The sequence below is a fragment of the Mus pahari genome, chromosome 2, assembly GCF_900095145.1.
Source record: "Mus pahari chromosome 2, PAHARI_EIJ_v1.1, whole genome shotgun sequence".
Lineage (NCBI taxonomy): Eukaryota > Metazoa > Chordata > Mammalia > Rodentia > Muridae > Mus > Mus pahari.
This window is the reverse complement of record NC_034591.1, coordinates 113,951,590-113,963,769: the sequence shown is the minus strand read 5'-3', so window position 1 is coordinate 113,963,769 and position 12,180 is coordinate 113,951,590. Positions and strand designations below refer to the sequence as shown.

At 40.7% G+C, this 12,180-nt stretch overlaps 1 protein-coding gene across 1 annotated transcript in view; it reads left to right on the top strand.

Moving 5' to 3' along the window:
• Window positions 1–1,088: 1,088 nt before the first annotated feature.
• Window positions 1,089–12,180, top strand: part of Tmf1 (TATA element modulatory factor 1) — a 24,423-nt gene continuing 13,331 nt past the window's right edge. Inside the window, exons 1-7 of the mRNA XM_021189876.2 lie at window positions 1,089–1,332; window positions 3,266–4,467; window positions 6,197–6,300; window positions 7,318–7,444; window positions 9,543–9,648; window positions 11,099–11,241; window positions 11,740–11,906. Of these exons, the coding sequence (XP_021045535.1) occupies window positions 1,191–1,332; window positions 3,266–4,467; window positions 6,197–6,300; window positions 7,318–7,444; window positions 9,543–9,648; window positions 11,099–11,241; window positions 11,740–11,906 (1,991 nt within the window). The 5' untranslated portion in view covers window positions 1,089–1,190. The remainder of the gene's footprint in view (window positions 1,333–3,265; window positions 4,468–6,196; window positions 6,301–7,317; window positions 7,445–9,542; window positions 9,649–11,098; window positions 11,242–11,739; window positions 11,907–12,180) is intronic.

Sequence of the window (12,180 nt, the reverse complement as noted above, 5' to 3'; positions counted from 1 at the left end):
ATTAATTAGTACAACCCTATCAGTCTGTATAATGTTTCCAGGGCTGATCATTTGGTTGTGTATAACCAATTGGTGTGATCTTCCCAGGGGAAGACATTACCCCATTCCTAGCTTCGGCATTCCTTAACTACCTGTGTTCTTTGTGTAGGGTTGGATTCTCTTTTCACTAAGGGCTGATGAAACTCTGGATGTTTGAATTAAATTTAGACTTCAAATGCTGGTAGAAATTCTTTCTTTAGCATTATTAGAACCAAACCAAACAGTGGCTGACTGGACAAGGAAGGCCATTGACTTTACATTTCCTCCCATGACCAAGTGTGGAAAAGAGAGCATACAAGCTGTATCTTTTAGGCAGTGTGCACAGTATGTACTGATGGGTTAGTATTTTATTGTTTGCCAAGTGGCTTAGTGCATCCAGACTGCTGTTATAAACTGCCGCAAAGTGGCTGGCTCCTAGGCTACAGAAACTTGATTTTTACAGTTCTTGTCACTGGGAGGTCCAAGATCAACACAGCTGATGAGAGCCGTCTATTTCTGGTTCATGGCTGGCATGACCTTGGTATGTTATGCTTGAGAGGGTGTAGACACCTCTTAATAGGGCATTCATCTCTTTCCCGTGGGTGTCACAGTCATCTCGTGACCCAGTAAGTTCCTCAAAGCCCCACCTCTTAACTTAGGAATGTGCTGATGAACGCCATTCAGATGACAAAACTAGGTTGGGAGGAAGGTTGTTTCATCTGTAAATGGGGACCTGGGGACCGTGTCCACAAAGCCACGCAAAGACATCCAGGCCAGGCGAGAACTGGTCCACTATTTTTTGAGTACCAAGAGAAGTAAGTGTGTGGTCTAGCCTCCGTGATTATAGCGAGGCACACACGGCTCCCATCGCTCCCGGTCTGGGGCTCGGCGCAGATCGCGTCCGTCAGCTGAGAGCGGCCATGAAGCCCCGAGGCGGCTGGTAACTAAGGGCTCTGCTCCGCTCCCGGAAGTGGCTTCAAGCTAGCGCCTCCGTCCTTCCGTCTGGGCGGAACTCGGCTCCCGGATCTGGTGGTTGTGTACGTGGAAGGGTGGCGCATGCGCGGCGGGGCCCGGGTCAGCTGTGCGGAAGGCTCGCAGCGGCGCGCGGCCGCGGGAGGCGGTGGGGCCGGGGCCACCGCTGAGGCCGCCGGAGCCGGCGCTGACGAGGGACCATGAGCTGGTTCAATGCCTCGCAGTTGTCCAGCTTCGCCAAGCAGGCCCTGTCCCAGGCCCAGAAGTCCATCGACAGGGTCCTGGACATCCAGGAGGAGGAGCCGAGCGCCTGGGCCGAGGCCATCCCGTACGGCGAGCCGGGTAAGCGGGTCCCGGGGTGTCGCGCTTGCCTGCGGTCCGACCCCAGTCCCGCACGCCTCGGCCCCGGTGCGGGTCCTGCTGACCTCGGTGTCAGCTCGAGCTCTGGTCCCGGCCCCAGGCCCTTCCTACAGAGTCAGGAGCACAGCCCCGGATCCCTAATGGCTACGCGTCTTCCGCCTTGGCGCCCTAGGTCCGAGCTGTGTAAATCCCCAGTCAGGGAGCCCCGAGGGGAGCGTTTAAGGAACACAACGACTTTACAAAAAGTTCGCCGTCTCAGAACAACCCGAGTCAGGGCTGGTAGTCCCCTGTATTCTCCAGAAGAGCTAACCGAAACTCAGAATGCATAAGTAACTTTCTCCAGGTGAGGCACAGGCTGTACCTGGCAGAGTCCCACAAGAATTTGTGCTCCAAGAGTTCCCAACTGTAGCCTTTTTTTTTTTTTTTTCAGCACCGGGTCTTTCAGATTAACTGAAATTGCTCTTTCCAGGAGTTTCGGTTGCTTGGGTCTTTTAAGTCTGAGGGATTTTGGAACATTTTTACGTGTGTAGAAACGGACACTGGGCATACCTTTGGATGAAAAAGAGTTCACTCTGGTTTCTGGTTTTAGATGTACATTTTTGAAAACTCGGGACCTAAGTTGAATCAATGATATCGTAGTTTATGTATAATTGTAGATGTATCGCGATCTTATTTCATTCTATGTGGCACCTTGCCACATAGAATACACAAAAAGGTGTAGCTCACCTTTTTGTGGTTGGACCCCAGAGCTGGAGCTACTAAACTTAAGATCAAATAAGTTTCAAATAAAAAGATACTCATTATCCACTGCCCCGCGCGAAATCTGAGACCTAAATAGTGCTCTATAATTTATTTTTAAGGGCAGGTTGTCTGAAATGGAATATGCTTTCTTGAATGCTATTTTCATTGATCACTGTTGTGTTTTAGATTACAAAACAACATGAGTCAGAAGAATAGGGGTAGTTTAAGTGGATGTGCAGTTACTATAATTTCGTACCACATTTTTCAAGAGGCAAACTTAAATTCTGGTATCCATGAGGATGCTAATTAGCTACCTCGAAGACCTAATCTTGCCTTAAGCTTTGTTTTCTGGTTTCACACACTGAACAAATAAATGTAAAACTCTGTCCCCGGTTCAGTTTCCCCAACACTCTTCATTTCTCGTAGCTGTGGAATCTTGTTAAAGGGCAGATTTTGTTAAAGGGCTTCTTTTTTTCTTTTTCAGGAAGTCCTCAGTTATTGTGCACCCTTTCCATCAGCTTCTAATTGCAGAGTTTTGGTGATTTTGCTATCTTAAAAATTGTGGAAAAAAAATAATTTGAGTTTTAAGAGAGAGGAACTTGCAGACTGGTCATTAAGTACATAAAAGAGAATTCATTCACTAGGACTCAACTGTTCTCATCAGTTTAATTATGATTTTCAAAAAAACTGTATTATCTCAGGTTAAGTTTTGAGCATTGCTTCTGTTTAGTTTATAATTAAGTTTTATTATTTAATGTTACAAGAATAAAATGAGTGTGTGGCTGGATAGTGCTGTGACTACATGTGCCTGTTAGTGAAGATTTGAACTGTTTTTGTGAGATGAACCATGTGTCTGGGATTTCAAACTGGCTGTACAATCTTGATCACTACTTTAAGCATGTATTTGGAGGGGATAACATGCTTGCTTTTGCTAGGTAAAACCAAGTCTGGTCTTGTTCCTTAGACACTCTTAGGTGGCCCACACTGGTTTTATTCTTTAACACCCAAAGTTAACCTGGAAACTAATAAGTGATGCTGTAATGAAAGAGTCTAACTTTTCCAAGTTACAGGGTGCAATTCATAAACTCCCTTTTCTCCCAGTTGATAACTGATGATGATTTAAATACTAATGCTAATATTCTCTACTTAATGAACTAATTTATTTTTGTCAAAGGAATAAGTTCCCCTGTGAGTGGAGGATGGGATACTTCAACCTGGGGATTGAACTCAAGCAGCGAACCTCAGAGTCCCCCAACAGCCTCTCAAGCAATTACAAAGCCAGTTCGAAGGACTGTAGTCGATGAATCTGAAAATTTCTTCAGTGCCTTTCTCTCTCCATCGGATGTCCAGACCATTCAGAAGAGTCCAGTGGTATCAAAACCTCCAGCTAAATCCCAGCGGCCAGAGGAAGAAGTGAAAAGCAGCTTACAGGAATCATCATCTCCTGGCCAGTCCAGAACTTCTGAGACAGCCGAGCCTGATGTGAGAGACTCCGTGTGTGTTTCAGGAGAGACTCCAGACGTGGGCACTCCCTCACCTGTACCTGAAGACAAGCATGAAGAAACCGCTGGTGAAGAGTCTGAGGTGAAGGTGCCCACTGTGAGATTGAAGGCGTCTGAAAACGTAGTTAATGTAAACACAACAGAAGATGTATCTACCACATCCACTCAGTCTCTTACGGCAGAAACTAAGGATATGGCTTTGGAACCTAAAGAACAAAAACACGAAGACAGACAGAGCAACACACCTTCTCCTCCTGTTAGCTCCTTCTCATCGGGCACTTCCACCACTAGTGACATTGAAGTTTTAGATCACGAAAGTGTTATCAGTGAGAGCTCAGCTAGTTCAAGGCAAGAGACTTCGGACGCCAAGTCAAGTCTTCACCTCATGCAGACATCATTTCAGCTTCTCTCTGCATCTGCTTGTCCTGAGTATAGCCGCTTAGATGACTTTCAAAAGCTCAATGAGAGTTGCTGCTCATCGGATGCTTTTGAAAGAATAGACTCATTTAGCGTGCAGTCTCTAGATAGCCGGAGTGTAAGTGAAATCAACTCAGACGACGAACTGCCAGGCAAAGGCTATGCTTTAGTACCTATAATAGTGAGTCCTTCAACCCCAAAGACTAAAGTAGTAGAATCTACTGAAGAGAATGCTGAAGAAGAGGAAGGAAACGAGACATTAATTGCACCTTCTGAGGAAGCAGAATTAGAGGAAAGTGGCCGAAGTGCTACTCCAGTTAACTGTGAACAGCCAGATACATTGGCTTCTCCTACACCAGTAAGTGGCGGACACTCTGCCTCTGGACCAGCCACTGAGCAGTGTGAAGCTGTTGAAAACCAGCCAAAAGCACCACCGGAGAAAGAAGATGTTTGCAAGGTAACTACAAAGTAGAAGAGGGCATTGGGGTATGTTTCAGAGTTGTGGGTATGTGGTGATTTGAAAAAGTAGATGTTTGATCATTTAAAATTGTAGCAGTTAAGGACTTTAAAATGAATAATGTTAAAGTATTTGAAATTCTTGCAAAGCAACTATGGTAGACTAAGTAGATATTATATAAAAGTTGAGTGTTTCCATTTTCCATCTTTATTTTTGCATCCTTATCACTTTAACATTCTTTGCTCTGTTTATCTTTCTGACAGTTTGGGAAGGACTGTTTATATCACAATGTATTCTCCTGAAGATAGACATGGAATATCAATCTGAATGTTAACTACTTTTGTATCAAAGTGTTTTGCACATATATATTCTATTTATGGGAAATGTTATCTTTTTGGTTTTATATGAATACTGTAGATGCTTTCCTGTGATTTCTATTCTAATGTTGATGTTTCATCGATATAACAAGTATACTCCTTACAGTGTTTTGGCTTGCTTTTTCTTTACGTTACTTTTGCTGCTTTTAATAGCTATCTTACATGAATGAGAAAATGAAATGGCCAAGGAGCAAAAGTAAAACCTGGGAATGACCAGTGACTTCTCCCTAATACATACAAGAGAAAATGGTGTCCATTTGTTAATGTTAGACCACAGCGCTGGTTTCTTCTGAGTCTTAGACATTGAATAGGAGCTAGCATCTCTAATAGGCTTCTGAAATGTATATATAACATGTGGAGAGATGTACATATAACATGTGGAGAGATGTACATATAACATGTGGAGAGATGTATGTATAACATGTGGAGAGATGTCCTGTGAATGCTCAGTTTTGCCTTAGTTAACGTTTTTGGAAGAAGCAGGTTCCATTCCTTGGGTTTCATATTGTTCAGGAACAAAATGCCATGCTGTATTTTTGAATGAGCAGCAGCAACCATAGAGTACATGCTGGTATTTTGAATCCCCCAAAGGCAGCACTAGTTACTGTTCATGTTTTCAGACTCTTTAGGAAGGTAAGTGATTTTTAGTCTGTCCTGACTCAAGACAAGACTTTTTTGAAGCTGGAAAGGCACCCTCTCTCCCTTTACAGATAAGTTTATTACTGCTTTAGCAAGACTTAGACAAGAGATATTCAGAGAATTACTTCTGTTAGTTTTGTGCTGATACATCCTAGAAAATTCAAATTACATGCTTAAGGTTTCTTTTTTGTAAATTTTTATTTTTAAGTATAGTGGATAATAGTTAAAAAAGAATTACATTTGGATTAAAGGATAATAAGAGTATAGTAGGATATCTAGGTACAACTAAATTAAGATGTGAAACATTACCAGTGGATAGACCTTTTTTTTTTTTTTTTTTTTTAATTTATCTTCCTTCTTTAGTGGCTGTACAAATAAATTATCCTAGATTTTTTTCTATTAGGAACACACTGCTTTAAATGTTCTTATGCATATCAACTGTATAGTCACCATGTGCTTCCTGTAAGGTAGACCCAGAAATGGAATCTTACGTTCTCAGGTAGGTTCTACCTAATCGTTCTCCCAACTCCTTCATCAGTGTGTAATCCTACCAGGTACATGCTTGCTCTGGTCTGTCCTCTCCTAACCGTTGGTTAGAGTTCGTCGGTGTCTCCTGGGTCCTCAGCACTTGTGTTTGAGTTGTGAACAGCTGACACTTACAGCTTTTTACCTGCGTCAAAAATGATTGACTCGCGTTTGTTCTCTTTTTTCAGACAGTTGAATTTCTGAATGAGAAGCTAGAAAAGAGGGAGGCTCAATTATTGTCCCTTAGTAAAGAAAAGGCACTTCTGGAGGAAGCTTATGATAACCTGAAGGAGTAAGTATTCAGAGCACACGAGTGATGTCACAAAGTATGGACAGGCCATTGCACTTGGATGCTTTAAAATGGAAGTGTTTCACAATTTGGACCTGGAGAGGTGGCTTAGTGGGTAAGAACACTTGCTGCTTTGCAGAGGACCTGTGTTTGGTTGCCAGCACCCACGTAACTCCAAGGGTTCCAGGCTTGTATGTAGTGTATGTATATGCATATGTATAAAAACTCAATAAATAAATCTTTACAAAATGTTTTGCAATTGAACTTGTTTATAGTCACTGAAAATTATATAGTGTTTCAATTATAAACATACTTAAAAGTTTGTTTTTCTTCTCAAATTATTTTTGCCATATTGTCTTTGACATTGTCAATGTTTTATAAAAATACATTCATATGTATATATGAATATACACATATATATCTTCTTATTCTTTTAGTATTAGAGATTTAAAACATGTGTTTGTGAAAATTGAAATCCTATAATTAGCACTGGATTGGTTTACTTTGAGACAGTTGAGGACGTGTGACATGAACGATTTAGAATTGAAACATTTACTTTTGTCTTAGATTTGCACATCTAATATTGGTGACGTGTTCACCAGTGGCTTTTATTTGAGGTTTCTTAGATTTAGTTTAGTAGGGCTGAGGATACAGGTTTGTGGTCTAGCATTTTCCTAGCATGCACAGCTCTGGGTTCAATCCTGACCAACACTAATAAATATTTTAATTTTGCAAATAATTTTTCTTTGATGAAGTAACTGTCGGGCCAGGCACGATGGCACACATGCCATCATAAGATCCCAGCAGAGAAACGGAGGTAGGAGGATGAGTTTAGAGAGGACACTTGTGCTAGAGTGTCGGACCTTGTCTTACAAACAAGGCAGAACAAACGTTACTAGACTTTACCCAGTATTTTAATATGGTATATATTGGAAAAAATGCTGTCTGCATTTTGGAAACTGACCTCATTACCTCTAGACTGTTAAACAGTATCTCCATTCTCATATATTTTGAATCTAGTGAAATGTTCAGAGTAAAAGAAGAAAGTAGCAGTGTTTCTTCCCTGAAAGATGAATTTACCCAGAGAATTGCAGAAGCAGAAAAGAAAGTTCAACTAGCCTGCAAGGAGAGAGATGCTGCTAAGAAGGTATTGAAATTAAACGCCGTAGAGTTCCGTGAATGAACTCAGATTTTGATATTCGAAAAAAGGAAACATTAAAAATATATGTAGCATATTAACAGGTAAAGTGTAGATTTTTGGTATATTAAAGTTGGTAGAGACTGGAGAGTTGGCTCAGCAGTCTTTGAAGCGCCCATTGGGCAAGCTGAGGACTAGAGTTTGGATCTCCAGAACTCATGTTAAAGCCAGGTGTAATGGCAGTGTCAGTAACCCCAGTGCTGGGGGGAGGGGCTCAGAGATAGGTGGGTGCTTCAAAAGTTCTTTAGCCAGCCAGTCTTGCCAAATTGATGATCTCCATGTTCAGACCATGTCTCAAGAAAATAATGTGGAACAGTAATCAGAGAAGTTCCCTGAAGGCTGCTGGGTCCTCTACCATTGTACACTCAAATGTGCACATGCATACATACATTTTCTCTAAGACAAGTATTTATATAATTCATATATGAATCCTTGCAAGACCATTAAGGTAACCAAAAATGATAATTCCATCAAAATAAATAACACTTAAGCCTAAGTGATACTATGTACATTTTTTTTTTGTACAGTTTTGTTTTGTTTTGTTTTGTTTTTTTCGAGACAGGGTTTCTCTGTGTAGCCCTGGGTGTCCTGGAACTCACTCTGTAGACCAGGCTGGCCTCGAACTCAGAAATCCGCCTGCCTCTGCCTTCCAAGTACTGGGATTAAAGGCATGCGCCACCACACCCGGCTACTATGTACATTTTAAAAGTACTCATTAGCCCCCTAGATTATTTTCCTACCACTTCAAACATGTACACTTCTTTAAGTCTAAATGAAAAGTGTTGTGCTGATATTCCTCATCTTCGATCCTGTTGGCATTTGGGAGGCTAATTCTGTTGTGGAGACTGTTGTACTCTGTGGTTAGATGCCTAGCAGCAGCCTCAGCCCCTCCATGTCACTGCAGTCATCCTCCCCTCTTAGTTGCAGGGTACAGGGATTGCCATGTGCCCTTTGGGAGCAAAGTGCTCTCCGTCAGGAGCACTTACCGTCTGGTTTTTTGTTTTTTGTTTTTTTTGGTTTTTTTGAGACAGGGTTTCTCTGTGTAGCCCCTGCCTGTCCTGGAACTCACTCTGTAGACCAGGCTGGCCTTGAACTCAGAAATCCGCCTGCCTCTGCCTCCCNAGTGCTGGGATTAAAGGCGTGCGCCACCACGACAGGCAGGAGCACTTACATTCTTGAGTTGTTAAAAACAGCCAGGGTTACAGAGAGAAACCCTGTCTCAAAAAAACCAAAACAAAAAAACCCAAAAAGCTGTAGTTGTAAATTATCATGTGAGTCCTAGCTTTTATTAATAACTTGCTCTTTGTGTTTAACTTTTTGAAATTAGGCTGCTTTTCCACTTTATTATTAGTAATATCTTACATATTAATTTCTCTGTGTGGGCATCTGTGGACATGTTTGTACATGTGTGCGTGTGCATGGGGAGTTTGCAGTAAATGGTTTTCTCTTTCCACCATGTGAATCCTGTACATCAAATACAGGTCATCAGCTTGGTGGCAAGTGCTTTTAACTGCCAAGCCATTTCACAGGACCCCTTTTCTACTTTTTGACTAATAGTAATTTGGTTGCCATTGTTATTGGTTCTTAAAAGTGCATAACCATAATAACGATATACTTGGTTAATGGAAATTTACTGTTTTTCTGTGTGAACTCTTACACGAAGTCTCATGCTTGGCTGCTTTAATTAGCTAGCTCATTTTAGACACTGGCAATAACTTGAGACGCTTAACCAACAAACCTCTTCCTGTCTTGTATTGCTGTGTTGTTCGAAATGCAAAGCCTAACTTTGAAGGACAACAGTATAGGAGTTATTTTCACTCATTTCTATATTAAAACTTGCTTATAGAAATGATGAGTATAGACTTACGTGGTATTCTCATCTGCTTTCTTGTATTAGTTAACTATGCAAGTGGGTTGACTAAACTGATGGCTTTTAATATTGGAATGAGATTGTGGGTGGGCGGCTTCTTCAAACAGGGGAAGGCTGGAAAAAGTATACCTAGAATGAAAATAATTCTTTATGATAACCACAGCTTTTTTAAATTAGGAAATGAAAACCATAAAGGAAGAACTTGCCACTAGATTAAATAGCAGTCAAACTGCAGACCTTTTGAAGGAAAAAGATGAACAGATTCAAGGTTTAATGGAAGAAGGTGGGTATTTTGTTCATTATTAATAATAGTCTAAGAAAAAGGAAAAATACTTAGTATGTAATAGGTAGAACATGCTTCCTAACAACAAATACTGAGCTGGGTATGGTGGTACACAACTGTAGTCCTGGCGACACTGAAACCAGAGGATCTGCTGAGACAGGGGGGTGAAGATAAACTTGAATATCACAACAACAATACACAAAATGAAAATAAAAGAAGGAAAAGAAGAGGGAAAGTGTGATGGAACAGGAGGAACAGGAAGGAAAGGGGAAGAGAGGGGAACAGAAGCCACAAGGGTAGACTTACACCACAGACTATGACTTCCTCGGCTGTGGAAGAATGGGGTGAGATGTCTTGAAAGAAAAATATGCTATGTAGTTTTTTGCTCTGGGAAGATTTTTTATGTTAAAAGTTTCCAAAAACTGGGCAGAAATTTGTGCTGCCCTTTACAGGTTTGTAACATGCCATAAAAGAGCCCGCCACTAAACAAAGACATCGGAGGGCTGTGATGTAGGTCTGATGGGCTCCGAGTTCCTGGTCTGAGTACAATGAGGTTTCAACAATTGATGACTTTTAATATATTTGTCTATTAATTATAATTATTTTGGCTTTTTTTTTCTCTTTAAATCTTGGAGGTCTAGTTTTTCTTCAGTGTATCTTTGCATCTTCAAGCATAGTTAAAATTTCACATTTCATGTGCAGCCTTCTTACATGTCACTGTAGTATGAAATATTTTGTATATTATTACTGATGGCTATATAAAGTTCATTGCATGGGAATATTGCATTTATTTTAATGATTATTGATGTTAGATCTTTTATTTTTAAAATGTTCATATTACAAATGTGGGGTGAACAATTCTTAAGTCATTGAATGTAAATATGTTTCAGAGCAGCTATAGAATTTGAGGACAATTGGAAGCAACTTAATTTGAAGCTGACTTTTACCCAACTTTTTTTTTTTTTTTTACTTACATAAGAATTCCTTTAAACAGTGAGTATATTGGATATTACTTGGCATAATACTATATATGATCTACTTCCCTGTCTTTTAGGAACCTATTTTTATTTTTTTATTTTTATTTTTTTTTTGGTTTTGAACCTATTTTTATAAGCAGGAAATATAGGTACACAGGGAATTCTAATATATAGCTATGAGAGGGATGTGGTGGTACACACCTATAATCCTAGCATTTGGAAGGCTGTGGTAGTAGGAGGAGCCTGAATTTGAAACTAAAGATCAAATGAAGACTTAGTATCTTGATACCTAGAATCCTGCCATGTAATAATTTTAATATTTATTGATAATTCCTGTTCAAATGAGTTTTAACACTGAAGTTTAAAGTCTTTATGGTATTAAAAAGTCATTGTTTGCTACTGGTTAGATAAAGCTTTCTATGCAGGTTCTTAGACACTCACTATTTTGTTGTTTGTTTTTTTACAACCACCAGGAGAAAAACTTTCAAAGCAGCAGCTGCATAATTCCAACATCATTAAGAAATTAAGAGCTAAAGATAAAGACAATGAAAATGTTATTGCAAAGTTGAACAGGAAAGCTAAGGAGCTGGAAGAGGAGTTACAGCACTTACGACAGGTGAGCAGCAGTCATTGTTCTCTGAACATGCGTTGATCTTACTTCCTGTAATTGGCCATGGTGTGTGCAGCATTCAGAATGATCTAATGGGATGTCAGGCAAGAAAAGGGCTTTAGTTTATAGATAAATGACTAGCTAATGTTGTCTCGTGTCACTGTGATCAAACACTTGACAAGAACAACGATTCCATCACAGTGGGAAAGGTATGACAGAGGCTTGTGGTGGTGCAAGTGTGTGACAAGTGTTTGTTACTTGGTACCATCCAGGAAGTAGGGAAGCAGGGCTGGGTGAACCCTGAAGGCCTGTCCTCCCATTTCCTCCTGCCAAGGTTTGAACAGCTTTCCAGAACTTACCATGAGCAGAGCCATGTTCAGACACATGTGCCAGTGGGCCACATTTTCTATTCAAGCTATAGCCAGTGATAAGAGATTTCCCGGAATTCTTTATGTACCATGCATTATTTATTGAAAGGTGTTCTTATTTGATTTGATGACATAGGTCCTTGATGGCAAAGAGGAGGTTGAGAAACAACATAGAGAAAATATTAAAAAACTAAATTCTGTGGTAGAACGCCAGGAGAAAGATCTTGGCCGGCTTCAGGTAGACATGGATGAACTTGAAGAGAAGAGCCGAAGTACTCAGGCTGCCCTAGATAGTGCGTACAGGTATGAACTGTGCAGTGGGTTTAGAATCTTTTATCACAGTGGGAGGTTGAAGAAGTCTGTTTTCTTTCCTCTTCTTCCTCTTCCTCTTCCCCTCTCCTCCCCCTTCTTCCTTTCCTTTCCTTTCCTTTCCTTTCCTTTCCTTTCCTTTCCTTTCCTTTCCTTTCCTTTCCTTTCCTTTCCTTTCCTCTTTCCTCTTTCCTCTTTCCTCTTTCCTCTTTCCTCTTTCCTCTTTCCTCTTTCCTCTTTCCTCTTTCCTCTTTCCTCTTTCCTCTTT